At 50.9% G+C, this 24,054-nt stretch overlaps 2 protein-coding genes across 3 annotated transcripts; one reads left to right on the top strand and one right to left on the bottom strand.

Moving 5' to 3' along the window:
• Positions 1 to 1,677: 1,677 nt before the first annotated feature.
• Positions 1,678 to 15,991, top strand: Sv2a (synaptic vesicle glycoprotein 2A). The gene is made up of 13 exons (XM_050124596.1): positions 1,678 to 1,781; positions 5,164 to 6,113; positions 7,422 to 7,602; positions 8,088 to 8,239; positions 8,347 to 8,480; positions 9,121 to 9,210; positions 9,416 to 9,526; positions 9,650 to 9,738; positions 10,382 to 10,546; positions 10,719 to 10,852; positions 12,973 to 13,179; positions 13,703 to 13,862; positions 14,225 to 15,991. The coding sequence occupies exons 2-13, from the start codon at positions 5,492 to 5,494 to the stop codon at positions 14,406 to 14,408; spliced, it is 2,229 nt and encodes a 742-aa protein (XP_049980553.1). The 5' UTR covers positions 1,678 to 1,781; positions 5,164 to 5,491; the 3' UTR covers positions 14,409 to 15,991.
• Positions 15,992 to 17,853: 1,862 nt separating this feature from the next.
• On the bottom strand, positions 17,854 to 18,796 carry Bola1 (bolA family member 1). Of its 2 annotated transcripts, none has more exons than XM_050124607.1 (2): positions 18,642 to 18,796; positions 17,854 to 18,334 (listed from the first exon to the last, which is right to left on the bottom strand). In XM_050124607.1, exon 2 carries the CDS (start codon positions 18,329 to 18,331, stop codon positions 17,918 to 17,920), a length of 414 nt encoding a protein of 137 aa, XP_049980564.1. In that variant the 5' UTR covers positions 18,332 to 18,334; positions 18,642 to 18,796; the 3' UTR covers positions 17,854 to 17,917. The 2 variants fall into 2 exon arrangements, with proteins under 2 accessions (XP_049980564.1, XP_049980563.1); XM_050124606.1 differs by having other exon boundaries at positions 18,613 to 18,718.
• Positions 18,797 to 24,054: the final 5,258 nt, after the last annotated feature.

Here is a 24,054-nt window from a genome sequence, read left to right as displayed (position 1 = left end):
AGCAGCTTCCTGCCGGCCAGCGTTGGCTATAACCTAAGATGGGAAATAATGTATTTAAATTAAAAGATGTATTGACCTTAAGAAGTTTCATCAATGAAAGTCCAGGAGAGGGCGAGTTCCTGAGGCCCACATGGGCGGCGCTGTTGCCCGTGCCATCCTGGAAGGAGTCCTCCAGCCAGCAGATTTAGAGTACTTCTAGAGCATTGGCAAGGCTTCCCGAGAGGTGGGGCAGAGGACCGGTGCCAGGTGTTGTTGGATTCATTGGCATCCTACAGGGCATGGCCAGATGCCATTAAAGATACAAACCCTCTTGTTCAGTAATGTCACTGTGCAACTATACAGTGACATGGTTGTGATTTGGCTTTTGGGGGAGATGTACAGGACACAAGCATTTTCAGGCTAGCTAAGAGTAAGCTTTTAGGGTAAACTAGTGTCTACTGTGACTTTCACTAAACTGTGAAACTTAGGTCCCCGTTCCTCGCCTAGTAAATTTAACACGTCCAAGCAGATCTGGAAATCTCTCAGTACACAGACCTCTGGCCTTTGGTATTTAATAGAGCTCAACATTCTGAACCCACATTTAACCAAGCAGACTCATACAGTATTGCATCTAAAAACGACTTGATGTAGTACTCAGTCCAAAACACTTTCTAAACAAGAAACTTGAGGTTCACGGAGGCAGGGGGCTTGGCTAAAAGCCAACAGAGTGTCAGAAGAGGACATCTGAGCCAGATTTTGGATTGTGCTCTGGGAAGACAGTCCCACGGGCTTGCTGGAGTAGACTGGTTTAGGGTGTGCACCTTCAAAACACCTGACTTCTGGAGCAAAGCCACACCAAGTGACATGTGCCACCAAGTGATGGCTCTTGGATCTGTCAGGGTCCAGGTCATCTGACAATGACATGGGGAGATACACAAGAAGAACCCAAGCCAGTTCACGCCCTCCTCTGGAAGAGGCGGAGGGGTGCTGATGGATGATGAGTTTTTTTTTTTTAATTTTTTTTAAGTCACTGGAGAGAGTGGAAATAATGGAAAATGTCCAGCTAGTCAGACTTGCAAACAAACAAATCCCTTCTCTAGCACTGGCTTCTGCTCCCAGCCACCGATTGGAGAAGGAAGGGAGGAGGTCCGCCTTGTGGTAAACAGTCTGGACTGGTTTTGGAGGAGACAGATGACAGGGACCCAGGAGTCACCGGACTCTGGCTCTTGGGTACTGAAACCACACCTCATTATCTCTGCTTTCACGTAGTCAGGTGAATCTGGGCTCTGAGCTGTGTGGCCTTGGGTGGGTTGTTCTTGATTCCAGAGAGCAGTAGAAAAGGAAAGCAAGAGCCACTGGGGCTGGGAGTCCTGGGTTCTGTCATCCTGGCTTGGGGTGCTAAGGAAAGGGCTGCTTCATTCATCACCGCCTGTCTGTCTCCCCTAACCACTCTTAGCGTCTTCCCTTAGTTCATCTTGTGCTAGGAGGAAGGGACTGGGAAAGACTGTCATTTCCCGCTGTCGCCCTAACAATCCCCTCCAGTCCCTTCATCATCTTTTTTTTTTCTGTGTCCTAAGTCCCCTCCCCATTCTCTTTTCTTTCGCCACCCCCCCAACAATGGTCTCTCCCGTTGCTCACTGGAGCGGGGGAGGGGGGCCGGAGGCGGGGCCGGAGCGCGTGCGGGGGGCAGGTCTGCAGTGCCGCTTCCCCTGGTAGAGGAGCAGTCGCTGCTGCCGCCTCAGCCCTGCGGCTGGACCCCCTCCCTCACCCGGGGACTCCCTGACCCCGGGAACCCAGCTCAGGTGAGACCCCTCTCCTCTCACCTCCACCCCGCCCAAGGCAGAAGCATCCTTGCCTAGCCTTGCAGCCATTTTATTTCTGATGCTTTGCTTATGAGGAGGGTGACTGTCCCTGCTGTAGGGGTGAGGGTGGTGATGGTATTGGTTTGGGGACTGGGTCATTTATTTCAGTTGCTTTGAGAATATACTTGAATAAATAAATATATATGTGCATATACACATATATGTAAATGTATGTATATACACCCATACATACATGCACACATATTTTTGAGGATTTTTTTTCCTACCTTAGCCTAAGTCCCCGTTACACTCTTTGGAGATAAACCTGGTGAGGGGTTGTTAGACAGGCTGGGGTTCCCTCAGACTCCAGTCCCCTCCTCACCTTGACGTATGTCCCCCCCCCAATCCCATGATAAATGACCTTGGCTGGGGCCCGAGAATGGGTGCTGTCTCTCCTGCCTGGTCTGGGGTGGCTTAGGGGCAGAGGGGCAGGGTTGGTGAAGGATGGAATGGAGGCAAGACTGGAGAGACAGTGATGGGAAGCCCCCAGGTGGGGGGCTTGGGGCTGGAGGCAGTTGCTGAGGGGGGCAGGGGAGGACCGCAGAATGACAGTGGGCACTTGTCCAGCAGCAGGACCAGGGATGGGGGTAGCAGTGGAGTCACCCCTAGGGCCTCGTGCCTTGTGCCAGAGCTGAGGCTAGGTGAGGGTGGGGGGGTCTCCGCAATCCTGGTAGAGGCAGTCTCTAAACCTGTGTATGCCGGGAGCCTTCTCTCTGCATCCCTGTCCTCTCCGTGAGCATTCTCAGCTGACACTGGATGCTCCCATCTCCCGAACCCAGGGGTAGATTGTAGGGGTGAGGCTCAGCCTTGCTGGTCCCGCAGAGGGGTAGGAGGGTCAGTTATCCAGCTGGATGTGGAAGGGTGCTCTGGAACCCCCACACCCTACCTTCTCTGTCCCTTGTCCTTTGGCATGAGACCCTTTTGATAAATGACTGCTTGCTGATGACCTTGTCACTTCCCAATGACCCGGGATAGGATGGGCTGACCTCGCTAGCCCCCAAATCAAGGGCTTTGATGAGGAGCCTGGTCTGGACCTGAACAGTTGTCCTGAAAGGAATGGTTTGCTTCTGAGGTCCTTTCCATACGCCCTTTGCACCCTCTGCAGAAAATCTGGACCCATTTCTTCCGGTCAGGTGAAGCCAGTCAGCCTTAAAGGACTTGGTGAATCCCAGTCTGGTCTCCTTTAACGCCACCTCTCCCGGTGCTGTCTCTCTTCCTCAGGCTCAGCCACTCCGTGCTGTTCTGCAGGCTAAATATAGCACCGCTTCCTCACCAGCTCAAAGAATTTGTCTTCTTTCCCTCTCTCCTGGGTCTGCTGGCCGGGTGGGGAGGGGGCTGGCTGTTGAGCCTCTGTCTACTGTTGTGGGAGCCTCCCCTACCCCCACAGCCACCTGTGAGGGACAAACAGTGTCAACAGGCACGGGAACAGCTCTTGCTGGGTCCAAATGCTTCTTCAGGCTTTGAGGGGAGACCATGGTTGGGAAAGAAAGCAAGGGGTGGAAATTATCTGCACTGAGGACGGTTGGTCCCTGAGCTGTGAAGAAAAGGTGACACAGGGGTCACCGCTCTGGTCACTGTTGGACAGCTGCTTACATTGTCCTTGCCAGTGCTTCATCTGTGAATGACATAGCACTCCTTACCCTTCTCCACTAGCACGCGCACGTGTGTGTGTGTGTGTGTGTGTGTGTGGGGAGAGAGAGAGAGCGAGAGAGAGAGAGAGAGAGAGAGAGAGAGAGAGAGAGAGAGAGAGAGACATTAGTCAAGGCTCCTGCTGGGTGGGAGCAGTGGCTTATTTTAGGGGAATGATCTTGCTCAGAGTCTAGGCCTGTGTCCTCTGTTGCCACGAAGGAGGTTATCTTCTACCTCCATTTATGGGGTGTCTTTTTTTTTAAGGGGAAGTCCTAGGCCCCCTTCATTTCCCACCAGCTGCCTACGCAATTCGGTATTTGTGGACTCTTTCTGTCACCGACTCAGGAAGGATCCGAGGAATTAAGGGGGATTAGGAAGGGAGACCCTGGAGGAGTGCGGCACCACTATAGACCTTAGACACCCGCTAGAACTGTGACCTCCCACCCCACAGGCGAAAGGGGGCCTATATGTGACATTCTGAAGGAAGGAGATAGCATCTGTGTCTTCTTAGCTCATGATTTTCCTTTTTGTCCCTTCTACCCAGGTTCCAAGTCTCCCTTTCGGGATCCTTATCCTGTAGGTCTACAGAGGCTCTAATCATTCCAGCTGCTGGAATTAGTTTTTATAAACACAGAGTTCTGGGGAGGCTCCTGGGCATCAGCAGCTGAGTATGGACCTCTGCTGACTGCACCTCCCTGCTTTGTTGGTGCCTTCTCACTATAATAGGGAAGGCGGCAAGCTAATATTCATAGTCTCTACTGTGAAGTTTAAGTTTTTCAACTCTGAGAAATGGGTTTCCCCAAGTTAATTATCTGCAAGTTAAATATAAGGACATTGAGGTTCAGGCGAACTGGGGCAACCCGCCTGCCCATCTGCAGTTAGCGAGTAGGGGGCTGGGGACTTCAGATGCCACGTGCTTCGGGTCTGACCAGCATTCTCCTTGGTGATGTCCCTTTCTGCTGTTCACCTTACAGAACATGCAGAGGTGGCTCAGCTGAGGCATCTCTGGGAGGGATTGCATGGCATCCCACGGTGTGCCTTCATCTCAGTGACACTAGAGCTAACATGTTCCCTCTGCCAGGGCCTGAGGTCAGCACATCTGCACTGAGCTGCTAAACCCTTACTTTCCCCGTTTAAGTAAGAGGGAGCCCAGGCTTGGGCTTGGAGACAAGTCATACTTGTGCAATCCGTGCCAAACCCAAGTCTCGCCTACTCTGGAGGCTGAGCTTTCCTACTAGTCTAAGTTGGGAGAAATCTCTCCTGAGGAGACCTCCAGGGAAGAACTGTGGAGGACCCGCCATCAGTGGCGTGAGCAACCTGGGAGGAGGGCTTGTCCTTCCGCACTTCATCCTCAGCTCTGTCTCAATGGGAATCTCTCATCAGACCAGAGCAGGGAATTCTAGTGTCTCCTGAGTTTTCTTTGCAGAGGGTCTGAACTGAGTGTGGGCAGAAGTTAGGCTAAGGCTGATTCCAGAGCAAATCCTGTAGAGCTACCCTCCAAGGTCAAAGTCAAGGGGCTTGTCTGTTGGGTGCCCACAGTCAGCTCATCCAATCATCTCTTTGATGGCTGGTGGCCAGAGGTAGAGGCATTTCCTGTTCCTCATGGTCTACGTCAGTTTCTGGGTTGAGAGGGGTTCCATATTGGCCCTCCTTCACTAGCCTAGTGAACTTCTTTTTCCTCTCTTTTTTCTAGGTCTCCAGAGGCTCCTGGAGGAGAAGTAGGCAGCCCTCCCTGAGACAAGTTTAGCCTCTCCAACCCGGCTCCCCCTTCCCATCCCACCCCCTGCTTCCCCGTCCCTCCCCTACTCCCCCTATTGAACTGGGTGCAGAACCAAACTCTCCCCTTCCTTCACCTTTGACGTCACTGGACAGGCCCTGCTCCCTCTTGTTCTGAGCCCAAAGATACCAGATCACATTTCTTCTGGGGAGAGGGTCTTCTTGACCCCTCAAGTTGTTGAACAAAAGGCTGTAAAAGAAGCCGCAAGGGAGGTAGATCAAGTGAGGTGCGCCCAAGCCCCATCATGGAAGAAGGCTTCCGAGATCGGGCAGCGTTCATCCGTGGGGCCAAAGACATCGCCAAAGAAGTTAAGAAGCACGCGACCAAGAAGGTGGTGAAGGGCCTGGACAGGGTCCAGGATGAGTATTCTCGAAGGTCTTACTCCCGATTCGAGGAGGAAGATGATGATGATGACTTCCCTGCCCCTGCTGATGGCTATTACCGCGGAGAAGGGGCCCAGGATGAGGAGGAAGGCGGCGCTTCCAGTGATGCCACCGAGGGCCACGATGAGGATGATGAGATCTACGAGGGGGAATATCAGGGCATTCCCAGGGCAGAGTCTGGGGGAAAAGGCGAACGGATGGCAGATGGGGCACCCTTGGCTGGAGTGAGAGGGGGCTTGAGTGATGGGGAGGGGCCTCCTGGGGGTCGCGGGGAGGCCCAGCGGCGGAAAGACCGGGAAGAACTGGCTCAGCAATATGAAACCATCCTCCGGGAGTGTGGCCATGGCCGCTTCCAGTGGACACTCTACTTCGTGCTGGGTCTGGCGCTGATGGCAGATGGCGTCGAGGTCTTTGTGGTGGGCTTCGTGCTGCCCAGTGCTGAGAAAGATATGTGCCTGTCTGACTCCAACAAAGGCATGCTAGGTAAGAGCCCTGTGCACATCCTGCAGCTGGGGACTGCCCAGTTCTTCCCATGGACATGATATACCTAGAGCACCCACTGACCCTCCGCACCCCCCACCCCACCCTCTTCTGGAGGTTGAGCAAATGAAGCTGTGTGTGGAAGAGAGGGATTGTAGCTGGGTTGGGGCTTTCACTAATAGTGTCTGAGTGGGTGGTAGTTTGCCTAACTGCTGGATCTGGCCATAGTGGGCGGGGCTACTGTGCAGGGTATCTTCAAAGCCTTCTACCCTGGTACTGAGTTGGCTTTCCCTGCTGCAGAGCAAGAACAACAGCTTTGAAACGCTTTGATATCCACGGGAAGGGTCTGTTTGGAGTGGTGCAGGAAGGGACATCTCAGACATAGGCGTGTCTAGGGACGGGAATGTCTCCGACGGCCTTTCCTGACAGGGATCTAGAAGGAGGAATCCCATCGGCTCGCTGAGAAATTATAGAGGTCTGGCTTTGCCACGAACAGGTCTCTCTCTTGGGGCTTGGTTTGGGCATTGATAAAATGCAAAATTTGGAGATGATTTAAAAAATAAATTCCAATGTTTTTTGGAAAGAAACAATAAACCTGGGGACTCTTAGGACCCCAAGTATTGGGGCTAGAAGGATAAAGAAGAAACGCTGTATTGAAACCCCTTTTCTAAGAAACAAGAAATCTCTTTGAGGGCATCACAACTGGGTTGCGGGGAAGGGAGGCCCCAGGGGCAATGCATATGAACCCCATTAGTCCCTGCACTCAAGGAGGCAGAGGCTTGTGGATCTGTGAGTTCCAGGTAGCCTGGTCTACACAGTAAGTTCTGGGACAGCCAGGCCTACAGAATGAGACACCATCTTAAAAAAACAAACAAACAAACAAAAAAAAAAACAACCACAATTTAAAAAAAAATCAAACAAACTGGAAGGGTAGAGTGGATGGGGGCACACCTAGGAATCTAGGCAGATCCATTTTACTTCTAGGTGAGCTGGGGGTGGTGAGTGTTATGTGTGATAGAGGAGGGAAAAAAAGAGGAGCGAGAGGAAGAGGGTTAGGAGGGGGAAGGGAAGGAATGTGAGGGAAGGTTTTTCTTAAATATTTCCCTTTTTGCCTTTGAAACCTGGTCTGCAGTAATGATGATCCATCTTTGTTCATCCATCTCCCCCCCATCCCCCTATCTTTGAGTAGACTTAGCCTCTAGAAGACTCTTCAGAGTTTCTGCTCCAGGAGTTTTAACCCCTACAGTGCTCAGCTGATGGGAGAGCTGAAGCATATGGACTCACGTCCCCCCCGGTTCTTCCTCTCCACAGGTCTCATCGTGTACCTAGGCATGATGGTGGGAGCCTTCCTCTGGGGCGGTCTGGCTGACCGGCTGGGTCGGAGGCAGTGTCTGCTAATCTCGCTCTCAGTCAACAGTGTCTTCGCCTTCTTCTCGTCCTTCGTCCAGGGTTACGGCACTTTCCTCTTCTGCCGGCTCCTTTCTGGGGTTGGGTGAGTGTCCTCATCCTAAACCCTTAAAGACGCTGCTGTAATATACACTTAGTATGGTGTTAGACATATGTGTGAATTGAGGAAATGAACCCCTTTCCCACTCCCCACCCCATCTTTAGGCCAGCTATGTCTGCCCAAGGCCTGTCTGGTAACATGCAGAATCCTATGCCTGGCCCATCCCTGAGTCCTCCAACTTACTTCTAACTCTGTCTCTGAGACTCTACACTGAGTTCCAGTGGGCCTCAGCTTTGCCCTCTCTCGAGTCTTGGCCACCTTCAAGGCTTAATGCTTGCTCCTTTCTTGCCCGGAGACCTGCTTGCCTGTTTCCTGTCATCCCAAGAATGGTGGCTTGGTGGCTGGTGGCAAGAAGAGTTTGTAGGACGTAATGTCTGAGGTGGAGATGAGGGGATGGGGACTGTGCCGAGTGCTGGGATAGGGGACTGGGATGATGGCTATTTTCTAATATTAATTTTTGAACTGTACAGGATTGGCGGTTCCATCCCCATTGTCTTCTCCTATTTTTCGGAGTTTCTGGCCCAGGAGAAACGTGGGGAACATTTGAGCTGGCTCTGTATGTTCTGGATGATCGGTGGAGTGTATGCGGCTGCGATGGCCTGGGCCATCATCCCCCACTATGGTAAGCAGGAGTCCCCCAGAGTCTCCATCCTCCCACCTCTGCTGTGCTCCCCTTGATGGGAGCACTCAGCTTCCTGCTTCTCTGCTGATTCTGTGACTGTCTGCCAGGCTGGAGTTTCCAGATGGGCTCAGCTTACCAGTTCCATAGCTGGAGGGTCTTCGTCCTCGTCTGTGCCTTTCCCTCTGTGTTTGCCATCGGGGCTCTGACTACGCAGCCAGAGAGTCCCCGCTTCTTCCTAGAGGTGAATGGATTGCTTTGGTGGGGTGGGGAGGGGATAAAGATGCTAGCTGTGGGGTTGGTTCACTCCTGGGACTGCTTCCTCCTTCTTGTGCCCATGACTCTAAGGGACCTTTTCTTGCTTCCTTTGACCTAAATTGAGTCTCCAGAGGGGTTTGGAGAGGTCAGGAAACCTGCCCATCTATGGGTGGCTTAAGATTCTGCAGGCTCAGGATGGGATCCACCCCCACCCCCACCCCCAACTGCACCTGTCTCTAGCGCAGATTGGGATGTGGCTCCGTCTCGGGCCATATACTCGACCATCATTTTCCACGTTGTAGGTTTTCCCTTTCTGTTTTACTGAAGAATACCTAGGACCTATGCTGGCGTCTGTTCCCTTGCAAACCCCCACCCCAACTCTCGCCTGAGTCTGACCATACCTTGCTGAACCCCAGCTCGGGCTGATGTGTATCCCCATAGGTTAGGGTTGCAGGGGAGCTGGGAGTCTTTTTGCATCTTGGGATCCTAGAAGACGGACTGGAGGGATGGGCTCTGAAACACTGCATCTGGGAGCCCTGAAGGGCATGTTGGGAATCACGCTTGTGGTTCTAAAATGGGTTCTGGGAGCCCTGAAGGGCATGTTAGAATTACACTTGTGGTTCTAGAATGGGAAGCATGACGAGGCCTGGATGGTACTGAAGCAGGTTCACGACACCAACATGCGAGCCAAGGGCCATCCCGAGCGGGTCTTCTCAGTAAGTGCTGCTCTTCCCGTTGTCCTGACCACAACCTCCTCTTGGACCCTTTCTGGATGCCCGTTTTCAGTCAGCCCGCACTGAAGTTCAGCGATACCCCCACCCGTGGGCATTATGCCACTCCCCGACTCACTTTGCTTCTGAGAGAGATGCACGGAGTGGGATGGGAAACGGGGTATGGCAGCTCACCCTTTTCTTGACCCAGGTCACCCACATTAAAACGATTCATCAGGAGGACGAATTGATTGAGATTCAGTCTGACACAGGGACCTGGTACCAGCGCTGGGGAGTCCGGGCTTTGAGCCTGGGGGGTCAGGTAATGGGGGATGGAGGGCGGAGGACTTGGCTGTGCGATGGTGAAAGTGAGCTGACGAAAAATGGGGTCGGTGAGATGAGATGGCAGTGTGGTCACCCTCGGCGCTCCCTGTGTCCCTTGTAGGTGTGGGGAAACTTCCTCTCCTGCTTCAGTCCGGAGTACCGGCGGATCACGCTGATGATGATGGGTGTGTGGTTCACCATGTCCTTCAGGTGAGAGGGCTGTGTGGACCTGAGAGCGAGGAGCCTGGAAATGGAGGGCAGATAATGAGGGAAGATGCTTTCTGTCTGCATCCTCGCCATGCCTTATCCAGGTTCCCGACTTAACGAATTCATCAAACTTGTAATTCAAGCTGGCGGGTTTCCATTTTTATCCTGTGTGGACAATGCAGTAGGATGAGTAGACACGCTCTAGTCCTTATAGTTTCTGTTCTAGATAAAGCTAGCTCTTGAGTCTGTGCAGTGCCGGGCACAGTGAGGTGGGGCATTGCATTGTGGAGACACATGGGACTGGGTGGCTGGGGATCTAAACCCTCAGAGAGACTGGGAATAAGACAAGCTGAGGGGCTGGAGGTGGCAGAGGAAGAGGGAATACCTGGGAAGCAGACCTTAAAGCCCCCAGAACCACAGTCCTGGAAGGGGTGTGTGGGGGTGAGGCTGGGGGTAAGCACACAGGTGAGGTGTCCATCCCGCCCTCTGATAGGGCTCTTATCTGTCCTGTCTGACTCCAGAACCACAGTCCACAGGGGTATGTGGGGGTGAGGCGGGGTTAAGCACACAGGTGAAGTGTCCATCCCTCCCTCTGATGATAGGGCTCTTATCTGTCCTGTCTGACTCCACGCCTTTGACTCCCCAGCTACTATGGTCTGACTGTCTGGTTCCCTGACATGATCCGCCATCTCCAGGCTGTGGACTATGCGGCTCGAACCAAAGTGTTTCCAGGGGAGCGCGTCGAGCACGTGACATTTAACTTCACACTGGAGAACCAGATCCACCGAGGGGGGCAGTATTTCAATGACAAGTAAGCGGGGTTTCCACTGCCTCTCTTCCCTGTCCCTGTTACTTCTGTCACTGTGACGAGTCTGAGCCCAGGCAAAGCCTGTGTGTTCTCAGTGCTGATGATCTCTGTCGGGGAGTAAAGTCAGTGAGGGGCTGAGGATGAAGGGGCGGGTCTCATCATATTGGTCCTGCAGGTTCATCGGGCTGCGTCTGAAGTCAGTGTCCTTTGAGGATTCCCTATTTGAGGAGTGTTACTTCGAAGACGTCACGTCCAGCAACACGTTCTTCCGCAACTGCACGTTCATCAACACTGTGTTCTATAACACTGGTAAGATGGCCAGCGGGTGTCAGCCCAAGGACCGGGACCTGGATGAAGGGAGAAGGAGGCTTCCTTAACCTGTAGCTTACAGTTCTCAAGCTGAAAGTCCTCTGGAGCCTTGGAGTCGCTTACTGGCACCATCAGTGATTTGGGACATATAATGAACATTGATCTGTCACATTTCTTTACCTTTAGCCATGATTATAAAAGTTCAGTGAGATATTGTTAATGGGAGCTTGAAGGGGGTAAACTGGGTTATTGGGAAAAGGGAAGACAATGAAAAGGGATTTTCAGTAAGGAAGAGACTGGGGATCATGGCATCCATCTCTTTCTTAGCCCAGCTAGCAGCACAGACCTGTAATCCCGCTCTGTAGAAGGCCGAGGCAGGATAATTGAAAGTTGCCTGGGCTACAGAGAGAGTTTAAGGCCAGCCCACAGAACTTTATAAATGAAAACAGATAAAAGGGCCGAGAGTGTGGCTGAGTGGTGGGTGGAGCACTTGTCCAGCTCATGTGATACTCTCTGGTTCCAGTCCCTAGTGAGAAACAAACAAAACAGCTAAGCTGAGGATGGGGGTGCACACTGGGGGTGGAGGCAGGAGGATCAGGAGTACAAGTGTACTAAATAGCAAGTTTAAGACCAGGCCAGGCTTCATGAGACCTTGTTTCAAAACCAAATCTTTTTATTTATTTATTTATTTATTTATTTATTTATTTATTTATTTATTTATTTATTTATTATGTATACAATATTCTGTCTGAATGCCTGAAGGCCAGAAGAGGGCGACAGACCTCTTTACAGATGGTTGTGAGCCGCCATGTGGTTGCTGGGAATTGAACTCAGGACCTTTGGAAGAGCAGTCAATGCTCTTAACCACTGAGCCATCTCTCCAGCCCCCATTTTTTAAAAATATTTATTTATTTATTATGTATACAATATTATGTCTGTGTGTATGTCTGCAGGCCAGAAGAGGGCATCAGACCCTATTACAGATGGTTGTGAGCCACCATGTGGTTGCTAGGAATTGAACTCAGGACCTTTGGAAGAGCAGGCCTCTGAGCCATCTCTCCAGCCCCCTCAAAACCAAATCTTGCCGGGTGGTGGTGGCGCACGCCTTTAATCCCAGCACTCGGGAGGCAGAGGCAGGCAGGTCTCTGTGAGTTCGAGGCCAGCCTGGTCTACAAGAGCTAGTTCCAGGACAGGAACCAAAAGCTACGGAGAAACCCTGTCTCGAAAAATCCAAAAAAACAAAACAAAACAAAACAAAAAAACAAATCTTTAAGCGTGCTGGAGAGATGGCTTAGCAGTTAAGAGCACTTGGTCTGGTGGAGGATCCAAGTTTGGTTCCCAGAACCCACATCTCGCAGCTCACACGTGTAACTCTTGTTCTAGAGGATGTCACATTGTCTTCCGGCCTCTGAGAGCTCATGGTACACACACACACACACTACTAAGATAAATCTTTTTAAAATATGTAAGAAAAAAAACCTCTGAATCTACTTTTTTTATAATTTATTTTTATTTTATTTGCATTGGTATTTTTCCTGCCTGTGTATCTGTATGTGGAGTCAGAGACAGTTGTTAGCTGCCATAGGGGTGCTGGGAACAGAACTCGGGTCCTCTGGAAGAGCAGCAGTTAGTGCTCTTAACCACTAAGCCATCTCTCCAGCTCCCCTGAATCTACTTTTTAAACAATGGTCTTAGCTAGATGCCTGTTTTGTGTGGTAGCTCTGTGAGATTGAAGCATCTCACCTCAAAACAGAGTACTGTGCAAATTTTTCCCACCTTGCAGAGAGAAAGAGGGTAGGACTTTAAAATTCATATCTAATGTTTTCTTTTGAAGCAGTTCCTAGGCCAGCAGCAGGGCTCCTGTTTGTAGCCAGCTCAGGTGGACAAAAGGGACAAACAAGAAACAGAGACTAGCAAAGCCTCAGACATGCCATGCTTCTTGAGTACGGTCTGCTGAAAAATTGTTAATTTCCATGGTAATCTTATTTGATGCTTTGCAATGGGTGCCAGGGATAATGCTGAGAGCCCCTGACTTCTAACTTCCACAAATGCAGCAGATCCCTAAGCCACCGCGGGAGCTGTTACCATCTCACCGTCTGCTCTGTGTCTTGACCTCCTAGACCTATTTAAGTACAAGTTCGTGAACAGTCGTCTGGTGAACAGTACATTCCTGCACAATAAGGAAGGTTGCCCACTCGATGTGACAGGAACGGGTGAAGGTGCCTACATGGTGTACTTTGTCAGCTTCTTGGGGACGTTGGCTGTGCTTCCTGGCAATATCGTGTCTGCCCTACTCATGGACAAGATTGGCAGGCTCAGAATGCTTGGTAAGGCGATGAGGGCCGGGTGCTGATCAGCATGGAGGCCGCTGGGGTTGGAGCGGGCTCTCAGTAGGCTTCTCACCTCCTGCCGCAGAAGAGATTGGCCAGAGAGCTTCCCCCTCTCATGTTTTGTTTAGGGGTGCTGCAAAGTGGGGGGCGGATCTTGCCTAGAAGTTACTCTAGGGGGTTAAAGAGAATGTCAGGCAAGTAGGGTACAGATTTTGAGGTTATAGGTTGGAGATTCAGCTCTGCCACTTACCTTGGGCAGGCTGTGCCCTGGGTGAGCTTGCATCAGCGACGTAGGAAAGGAAAATAGACCTCTCTCAGAGGGCTGTTGTCTCAGGTAGGTACATCTGAGTCCTCCAGTTACTTGTCTCTAAATTGGTATTGAATAAATGGCTGTCACTGTTACCGATAGTAACAGAGGGGTTGAGGACTACCCTGGAAACTGTTCCCTGGAGGTGTCGCAAAGCAAGCTGATGGTAAGCTGGACCACGGCTGGGACTCATTGCCTCCCTTCTGGTTCCAGCCGGTTCCAGTGTGATGTCCTGTGTTTCCTGCTTCTTCCTATCTTTTGGGAACAGCGAGTCAGCCATGATCGCTCTGCTCTGCCTTTTTGGAGGGGTCAGCATTGCATCCTGGAACGCGCTGGACGTGCTGACTGTTGAACTCTACCCTTCGGACAAGAGGTAGTGTGCTGGGGGTAGGGGAGGAGGCTTAGGAGCTGCAGGATGGGGGAAGTAGGGTGAAGTGGGGGGCTGAATGGGAAGAATGTCATTGGGGACAGGACACACATCCCTGCTGAGCTTTCCCCTAACAGTTGGGAGCTTCTGTGTTCATTCCTTGTACTCCTAACTACTAACCTCATGCTTCTGTCTCCTCTGTCTCCCGGTTTGTCTGCCTTCCCACCTTCTCCCCTCATTCCTCCATCCTCCCTCCCCTCTCCTGAACACTGTTGGCTATCTTTCCCGGCTTCACTCTTCCACCTGCCTGTCTTCCTTCTTCTGGGCCCTGACGGCCATGTGGCTCGTCACTGGGGCCTCCTGAGCAGGACCACCGCCTTTGGCTTCCTCAATGCCCTGTGCAAGCTGGCAGCAGTTCTGGGGATCAGCATCTTCACATCCTTTGTGGGAATCACCAAGGCTGCTCCTATCCTCTTTGCCTCCGCTGCCCTTGCCCTTGGTAGCTCTCTGGCCCTGAAGCTGCCGGAGACCCGGGGGCAGGTACTGCAGTGAGGAGAGGGGCTCAGGACTTTAGGGACGGCAGGCCCACTGTGAGACCAATAATTCCTTTGATCCCTTCCCTGCCCTGCCGTCCTGGTCCTCACTCCCCTGTGTTTGGTGTCTTAGCTGTGTGTGCCAGTGTGCATGTGTGTGACCCTGATGGGCAGGGACTACAGGGAAGGTCCCTTCGTCCCACTTTTGGGAGGAGGCACCCCCCACACCTGCTGCCACCCTTGACTTTGCACCGGAGAAGGTTGGGTTGCATCCTTCTCTCCCCCAGTGTTAGTGGGGAGCCCTTGTTTCCCTGTTCCAGGGGTTCCAGAACTTCTGCCTTCCCCTTTATCCCCTCTGCCTAGGCCCTGGTGAACCACAGGTATGGAGTTATGTTGGGGGCTGAGGCTTGGACCAAAAGAATTCCTTGAGTGGGGAGGGCCTTGGGTGCCGTCTAACCTCCCAAGGACGCTGGGGCGTAGCAATAAACCTCAGCCCTCTGGCCTCCATTTTCACCTCAATTCAGGCTACAAATGTGAAGCCTGGATTTTACGGAATTAGTTTTCTGATTCTTATTTATATATAAGTTCTGAGGCAGCTTAGCAGGACTCTGTATGTGTGCATATATGTGTGTGTGTATGTGTGTGTGAATGTGTGTGTGTATGCCATGGGGCTGGGGTACCACTATACTGTTCACATATAAGCCAAGGGTGGTAGTGTCAGTGAACACACACACACACACAACACTGTCTTCTCTATTACCTCCCAGAGTCTTCTGTGTTGGAGCTGGGGGGTGGGGAGGAGGGAGAAGCACTAGCCATGCCGGGATGAGAGTCCTGCGATCTAGGGAGACCTGGGGACATCTGACAAGGCTCACTCTCCTTCCTTCTCTAGAGAGGTTCCAGCCACTAGCCACAGCCCTCCCACCTGACCTGTCCTCCTAGGCCGGGGACAGAGGAAAGAAAGGGAAAATAACCAGGCATAAGGTCAAACCAGCAGATCCAAAAGCACAAGGAGTTGGGGCAGGGGCAGGAAACAGGGGTCCTCCCCTCGACCCTTCTTAAAGAGGTTGGGCAGTGACGGACCCCTAATGCAGGGACCAGAAGCCTCAGTTTCCCCATCTCGCCCTTCCACAGAACAGCCTCCGTAGGTAGAGCTGCCTCTCCGTTCCTCCCTACCCCGTGTGGCTGCTTTCTTTGGTACCCCCCTCTCCCACGCCCCCTCTGTAGCCACGCCCCCTCTGTAGCTGTGCCGTGTTCGAGTTTTTAGCTGTTTGTACAACGTTAAAAAGCTAACAGGAAGTTAAAATAACCACAACAAAGAAAATCCAAACTCGCCCTCCTCACGCTTCTTCTGGTGCCCTCGCCCCCAAGGCCATTCCCTGATTTTGTAACACTGAACCAGGTGGGTGACTGTTTAACTCTGGTGTCTGTTCAGAGGACTGCCTTCTTCCTCCAGTGCCCCGTGTACGTGTGCCCCTTCTCTCACCATTCCGTTGCTGGACGTAGCCCTCTCCCATACAGCCCCAGGGGAGACACATCCACTTTCTCGTCTCCTGGGGAACCCTAAACCTGATTCATTGACGTGAAAAACGAAATGAAAAATACTGCTGAAAAATAAAGGGTACAAATCCTTAAACTCAAAGTGGCTCTGTCAGCTTCTTGGCCTCTTCACTCACGTTTGACTGCACCCGGACAGTTTGGGGAAGGCAAAATAGTGTCGGTGAAACTATTCCTTCTCCAAAGCCAAAATAAACAAACCCCTCTATCATTAGTCATGACTTGTGGAATAGGGTACCGCAAATCTACATTTTGTTTGTTTAAAAAAACATTTATTTATGGCAGCTGGAAAGGTGACTCTAGGGCTGGAGAGATGGCTCAGTGGTTAAGAGCATTCATTGCCTGCTCTTCCAAAGGTCCTGAGTTCAATTTCCAGCAACCACATGGTGGCTCACAACCATCTGTAATGAGGTCTGGTGCCCTCTTCTGGCCTTCAGGCATACACACAGACATTCATAATAAATAAATAATAAAGATCCCTAAGCTGTTCTTTTCTTTTTTTTTTTTTTTAAAGGCGACTCTATGGGTTAAGAGCCCTTGTTATTCTTGCAAAAAGTAACACAAACATACATCTATGTGCTCAAGTGTTTTGCTTGCACATATGTATATGCACATGTGCCTGGTACCCATCAAGGCCAGAAGGGGGCATTAGATACCCTGTGATTGCAGTTGTTAGGTGGGTTGTGGGTGCTGGGAAGCAAACATGGATTCTTGAAAGAGCAGAAAGTGCTCCAAAGTGCTGACCTAGCTCTCTAGCCCCCAGTTTTAAGCTGTGTTTCGGGAATTCCTACTCCCTGCAGCTTGCTCCTGATTCCTTTACTCTAGTCCATTGCTACTTTAATCAAACCACATTATGTTTTGTTTCTTTTTTTGAGGCAAGCCTCACTATTTAGCCCTGACTGCCTTGAATTCAATGAGATCTGCCTGCTTCTGCTCCTCATTCCTCATACTGGGACTGAAGGCGTGCACCACTACACGGGACTCTGATACCTTTAATAACTGCCCCCAATTGGTCCAATCTAGATAAGTGCTTATAGTTAGAAATGGTCAAATTATATACTCAGACACATCATACACATCTGCTTTGCTGGGATTAAACCCAAGGCTTCAGAGGAGCTAGTCACGTGCTCTGCCACTGAGCCTCATTCTCGGCCCAAGCTATGGTCAGCAACACCTTTCTCTGACAATGTCCACATACAGGGCATTGAAAGGCCACTTCTAAGCATCGTCTGAACTTCCCTTGAAAAACCATGTTGTGTTTGTTTCGGTTCTTTTCCTGCTTCAGATGCAGGGATTTCTTCCTTTCTGGTTTAATCTTTGTATCCTTGTTTTTGCCCTCAAGACAGGATTTCTCTGTAGCTCTGGAGCCTGTCCTGGCACTAGTTCTTGTAGGCCAGGCTGGCCTCGAACTCACAGAGATCTGCCTGCCTCTGCCTCCCGAGTGCTGGGATTAAAGGCGTGCACAACCACTACCGGGCCTCTTGGTATCCTTGTAAAAACCAAATACTTCACTTCTTCATGAACCCCTTCTCTAGTCTACACGTAATTTTCTCACAAAAACGCCTGAAGGGGCCTAACAGCTGTATAAAGCTGATGACCTCAATTCCCCAGACTCCCAAGAGTTGTCCTCTGACCTCTGCATGAGGGCCCTGGTGTCATGTACCCCATCACATACACTACAACAACAGATATCAAGAACATGGCTTTGACCCTGCGAGGCAGCTTCTTTTATTTCATGGCCCTTTCTGACTCATCAGACCGGGTAGCCCTTCTTGACTAGCGCCAGCAAGGGCAGTTGTGAGTATCTGCTCTCTCTAGCTTAGCTTTCGCTGGCCAGGAGCTTCTTTACCCCTGCATGGTGTATGTTAGCAGAAAGGGTAGCGGTCCATACAAATCAAGGTATGAGGTAGTAGTTATTTAGTGGTTTATTTTCATCCGGCCCATTAGGATGGTTGTTCTCCCAATCTGGTATTAGGAGGTCCCTCGAGTTTTCTTGCTTCCACCTAGGCAGGGGGGGCTAGTGTCCAACTGTGGGTTCTCTCTCCACTGGGCGGGGGTCTTCGCCTGGATGGCCAGTGCGTGTACCGGCCCAGCCAGCTCCTCCGACAGCGCCGCGTGAACCAACCGGTGCCGTTGCAGGGGGCTCAGCCCCTCGAACCGAGAGCTCACCACCGCCACACGGAAATGCGTCTCGCTGCCGGCCGGGACGGCGTGACCGCCGCTCTCGTTGCGCAGCTCCAACACCTCGGGGCTCAGGGCTTGCTCCAACTTGGCGCGGATGGCGGCCTCCACTGGCCCGCCAGCCGCCGATCCCGTGCTGTCCCGCGACACACACGCGCGCGTGGCCATGGAGACCATGCACCGGGCCAGTTGCGCCCTCAGCATCCGCTGCGGAGAGACCAAGGGCGCAGGGCTGAGAGCTGGGTCCACACACCCTCCCCACGCACCCCAGATGGGCACATCCCAAAACCGCCTCTGCACTGCGTGGCGGATTAATGCGGCTTCTACGCCGGCAGCGGAGGGACAGGGGCGATTGTTCGAACGACCGGAGCGATGGGCACTGGGAAGGCATGGCTAGGAGCTGCAAAAATGGAGGATGTGCAACCTCGTCCTTTTGGCTGAGTCAGAGCCCTAACACCCACTTCAGACCCTGGGGGGGGGGGTACCTTTGTACTCGCTGAGGAGCCTGCGTTACCTCAGTTTTACGAAGAGTCGGAAAGCTAGCTAGGAAATGCTGTACCGGTTGCGTCTGGCAGGAGTTACGTAGTGCCCAGATGATTCATGGGAATTGTAGTCCTTTCTCCTCCCAACAGGCCACGTCCTGCGATGTCTGGAATTTGAGCAAAGCAATGCAAACTCAAGGATAAAAGGATTTCCAGCATATTTGGGATCGTCGCATCGAATTTGTTGTTTCTTGGTTTTGTAACTCAGATAGTTTTATTCCTTTATAATTGATTATTTAAAAACAAGGTCTCATGCAGCCCAGGTTGGCCTCCACCTCTTCATAATGCCCGTTATTTCCGGATCCTCCTGCGTCTACCTCATACATGCTGGGATTACTGTCCCGTGTCAATGATAGAGTGCCTCCGAAGTAAAATCAGGATTCCTATGCGATGACATCTGACTTTGCTCAACAGGTCAGTCACAACTCAGAGGATATGTCTGCTGGGACAACCTGTTTCCCATGGTAATCTGTCTTGCTTGAAGTAAGCAAGTCCAGGAAGAAGAAACTGAAGACCCTCACGTAGCCCCCTACAGCTACATCAACTTCCTCATTCCAAAACCTCTCAGTCACCCCTATATAGAGACCAAAGCAGCATTTTTTTCCTCTCGCAGACCCCTTCATACCTGAGAGAGATAGGCTGTCCCTCTCGGTGTGCACTGATAAACAGGCTCACCTGCTGAGGTCAGTTTCTCGTCTCGTTCAGAATGTTAGGGCTCCACCCAAGACACAGGTTCCATCTTCTTGACCAGAGGAGCCAGTTTTTCCTTGATGGGCCTTACTGTCGCTGTACCGTTTGAGTGAGTGTGAAGAGCCCAGAATATAAAATTACAAGCCTTAACGTATTTTGGAATTGAAGCTGACAGTTACTGTCAACTTTTAGCAACCGTTTTCCGCCTTAAACGCAGACATCCTGGGATGCACAGTGGTGGCGCACGCCTTTAGTCTCAGCACGCGGGAGGCAGAGGCAGGTGGATCTCTGTGAGTGATTTTTATTATAAGAAGAGGCTCAAACATGTTTCCATTGTCACAGTGTCAGAAGCCCGAACTCTGACCTGTGCCCACAGCGAACTGGAAGTTTCTTGTTCCCCATGGTGATTGGAATAAAGTTTGCTCCTGGTTTCTAGACTCCTGTGGTCTGCTCCCCATTATTTGCACGCCCTATGGGCCCCAACAAGTGGGCAGTAGTGGGGAGAAGAGGCAGGGGTCAGGTCCTGCTAGTTGCCTTTCCTAGGTGCTTTTATCTCTTCAGCCCCTAGGTGGCAGTTGAGAGCTAGTGGTTTTAGAAATGTAACAAGGGTTACCTTTTCAAGATGCGGTATAATTTAAGCTTATTTTATGTCATATATTGACATAAATAGATGACATAAAATATATAATAATATTTAGCATATTTTTTTCCATTTTGAAAAATCTCAGTCCTAGGCCTGGAAAGCAGCCCAGTGGTTAAGTGAACTTTCTGCTCTTCCAGGGGACCTGGTCCTGTACCCAGCCCACAGCAGGCAGCTCATGGCCACTGCTTCTGGTCTTTGCAGGCACCTTCATTTACATAACCCACCCCAGACACATAATAATGATAAAAAACAAAAGCAGATGAGAGAGAAGGTAGGGAGAGGGAGGTATGAGTCCTAAGGGGGAGGGTCAGGAGATGGGAAGATAGAGAACACAGGAAGCTAGGATTAGGTGGTCGTGCACAGACCAGGTCTCATGCCAAGCCAGGTCATTAAGAAATACAGCATCTGTTTGCAGAAGAAAATGGCCAAGGCCAGCAGAGAGCTAAGTCAGACAACGTTGGCTAAAGAACACAGGATACCTCAGACACATCTGCCTCAGGACTGATAACCACAGCTCTTTGTGGGGTGGGAGTGGGAGGAGCCGTTTTCCCAGGAACTAAAACTAACTCCTTTAAGGCCTTGGCTCCTGTCTAGATCAGACCTTACCAAGTCTGCCCCTTGGCAACACAACCTCTGTTTCCCTTTGCCTTTCATCTGGGCCTCCGAGAAAACCCTGGATCAGTCTGCTTTCCAGCCCAAGAAGCAATGCCTTCTCCTTTTTACTAGATTCACTTTCTGTTGTTGTTTTGTTTGTTTTGTGGATTTCTGTGCAGTCTGAGCTGGGTGTGCTGGGGGCCTAGAGCCTGATACTGACAAAATAACCCCAGGTTGGCTGGGTTCGAACTCACAATCTCCTTCCTCACCTTTCTTGGACTGGGTTGACCGGCATGTGCCTCTATGCTCAGAGCCACTATGCGGCCTTAGGCTTGCCGTTTCTTACATTTGTACACGTACACATGCATTTACATGTTTAAGTACTTTAGGTGCACCTCAGACATGTTTTTATAAAATTTTTTTGCTAAAGTCATTTGAAAAGAAATTTTATAGACCTGATGTGGTTTAGCCTGGGTGTCCTGAGGGCACGAACATTCTGCTATACCATCATAATGCTGCTTGTAAGACTCACGATATGTAACACGTAATAGCATTTTCCCTAGCCTCTGAGACAGTTAAAACTTTCAGAAAAATTACAGTAGTGGCATAGTAGCAGACAATATCTCTACCTTTTACCTAGGTCCACTGATCTTTTATCCCCACCGACCTCCCCACCCCCACCCTTTGGAGACAGTCTCACTATGCAGTCTTGACTGGCCTGGAACTCTGCATAGACCAGGCTGGCCTTGAATGCACAGACATCCTCCTGCCTCTGCCTTTTAGCCTTTTAAGTGCTGGGTTTATAGGTCTGAGTCACCACACCTTGTTGTTTTTTTTTTTTTTACCAGCAACATTTTGCTAGAATTGTTTTATATCTCTCTTTGAATGTGTGTATTATAATGATAAAATAATTATTTTTGCTGAATCACTTCCATCGCAAAAAAGGTTTTTTTTTTTTTTTTAATTTGTGTGTACAAGTGTTTGCTGAATATGTATAAGTGCCTGGTGCCTGGGAAGCCTAGGAGAAGCTGGTGGAATCTTGCAAGCTAATGTGTGTGCTGGCAACTAAAGCCAGGTCCTTCACAAGAGCAGTACTAACTCTTAACTACTGAGTCATCCACCTCTCCAGCCTCTGGGTGTAAACTATTTTCACCTGTAACTGCTGTAAATATACCCACTTGTCCTCTAAGAACCAGGTGCCATCCTAAAGTACCGCTACCACAGCTCCCGCAGTGAAGATTCGCACAGCCTGCCTATCTAATACCCAGCTGGTGGTCTGCGTTACCAATCCTCTCACCAGTGTTTGCCATGCTTTGACTGTGCCCTCAACACTCATGTGGGATCTTAACGCTTGTTGGAGGAGTGACCCGGGGTGGGGCTTTAGAAATGGTGAGGCCAAGATGGCATTGCTCTCAGAATGGACTAGTGCCCTAGAACTGAGCTTGAGGAAGCAAGGCTACTCCCTTATCCCTTCTGCAAAGATATTTGGACAGCGTCATCTCTGAGAACTGGCCTTCACCAGACTTAAGTCCATTGGCAATTTGATCTTGGTCTTCTGTCTCTAGAACTTAAAAAAAAAAAAAAGTTCTTTCTACATTCCCTAGTCAGTGTTATTTTGGTGTGGCAGTACAGACGGACAAAGACAGCGTCCCTGCAGTGCTGAGTCTGTGGAAATGCGGCCAAGGATCAGGCGGTACGTACATTTACTGGGCTCCAGATCCCCATTCTGCGGAGATCACTGTCTGCAGTGTGAAAAATGGATTGTAAGAGAGGCAAGAAATGAGAGTGGGAGGCCAGTGGGGAGGTTAATGCAGCTGCCCTTGTGAGAGAGATGGCCTTGTCAGGGAGCGTGGGCATGGCCTCTGCTGTCTTCTTTTCAGGACCCTTCCCTCCGATTCAGCTGGGATTCTTCTGTGCCGCCACAGACAAGAACTTCAGGGTGAGCTAGTCTGAGGGGAGTCGGAGTTCTAAAGGAAGAGCTTTGACACAGCTTCTCAACATCTGTCTCCTCCTAAAAGAAATGTTGATCCACGTAGGAGACCTCCTCACCTGCTCAGAGACTTCTAACTCCTCCTCCTCCTCCTCCTCCTCCTCCTCCTCCTCCTCCTCCTCCTCCTCCTCCTCCTCTTCTTCTTCTTCTTCTTCTTCTTCTTCTTCTTCTTCTTCTTCTTCTTCTTCTTCGTTTTTCAAAATAGGGTTTCTCTGTAGCTTTTGGAGCCTGTCCTGGCACTTGCTCTGTAGACCAGGCTGGCCTCGAACTCACAGAGATCCACCTGCCTCTGCCTCCCGAGTGCTGGGATTAAAGGTATGCACCACCACCACCTGGGCCTCCTTTTCCTTCTTATGCCCCCTGAATTTTCCCTTTTTTACCTGCCCTGTCTCAGCCTGGGCCCAGGTGGCGGTAGAAATGGAGAGAGACTGCGAGCACCAGCCATCCCAAGGGGAAGACACACCCGCTGTGACGATGGCCTGTGAGATGAAAGTGTTACAGCGATTCCCATCTGTGCACCTGCAGTTACAATCCCTGTGTGTCCCCTACCCTGCAATCTCTCTCTCTCTCTCTCTCTCTCTCTCTCTCTCTCTCTCTCTCTCTCTCTCTCTCTCTCTCTCTGTTCTATTTTTCTGGAGGTTCTAGGGTTTTACCAATACATTTAAAAACTCAGACATTTTGGTACATAACAACCAGAAGGACAATGATTAGACAGAGTCCCACGATCCTTACCCCTACCAGCAGTTGCTCTGCTGTTGTCTCTTTCTCTTCAATATTCCGGACTGGTCCTTCAGCTTAGTCTTTGAGTGCGTGACTATTTTCCTTGAGCTGGAGCTTTGGGATGCTGCTCAGGCTAGTATCACACTCCTGAGCTCAAGAGCAATCCTGTTTCAGCCTTCTGAGTGGACGGGACTGTCAGTGGGAGCTGGAGACCCAGCCTTATATGTTGCCGCCTGGAGTGGTCTGGGGAGTTCTAACTTTTACTCATGTTTGTTTGGAAGTGTCACCCCACCACCTGGCACCCCTATGTCCAGAGTCTGAAATGTTTGGTCCAGGTGTCACCCCAGCCCCCTGGCACTCCTATATCCAAGGAGTCTGGGATGCTTGGTTGGAAGTTTTACCCCAGACTCTGGTATCCATTCTAAAATGTTTGAGTGGAACTTTCCATCCCAAGCCCCCTCCCCCGGGAGTTGCTGCAGTACAGACTCTACCTCTGAGAAAGCCTGCCAAAGGGTGACCCCTCCCCAGAGAGGGTCAAGACAACTCCCACAGGCTATTAAACTGCCCCCCAGGGGGCTGGAGAGATGGCTCAGTGGTTAAGAGCATTGCCTGCTCTTCCAAAGGTCCTGAGTTCAATTCCTGGCAACCACATGGTGGCTCACAACCATCTGTAATGAGGTCTGGTGCCCTCTTCTGGCCTGCAGACATGCACACAGAAAGAATAGTGTATACATTAAAAAAAAATCTG

Source organism: Alexandromys fortis, unplaced genomic scaffold (assembly GCF_014885135.2).
Source record: "Alexandromys fortis isolate MF-2015 unplaced genomic scaffold, M_Fortis_MF-2015_v1.1 scaffold_218, whole genome shotgun sequence".
NCBI lineage: Eukaryota > Metazoa > Chordata > Mammalia > Rodentia > Cricetidae > Alexandromys > Alexandromys fortis.
Note: the sequence above shows the minus strand (reverse complement) of the source record. Positions and strands in the feature narration are given on the sequence as shown.

Bases quoted from the DNA above. Each gene is read 5' to 3' on its own strand.
- Sv2a (XM_050124596.1), top strand. From the start codon at position 5,492: ATGGAAGAAGGCTTCCGAGATCGGGCAGCGTTCATCCGTGGGGCCAAA. The intron at 10,853-12,972 runs GTAAGATGGCCA...TTGACCTCCTAG, and splicing joins CACTGTGTTCTATAACACTG to ACCTATTTAAGTACAAGTTC. The intron at 13,863-14,224 runs GTAGTGTGCTGG...CCTCCTGAGCAG, and splicing joins CTCTACCCTTCGGACAAGAG to GACCACCGCCTTTGGCTTCC.
- Bola1 (XM_050124607.1), bottom strand. From the start codon at position 18,331: ATGCTGAGGGCGCAACTGGCCCGGTGCATGGTCTCCATGGCCACGCGC.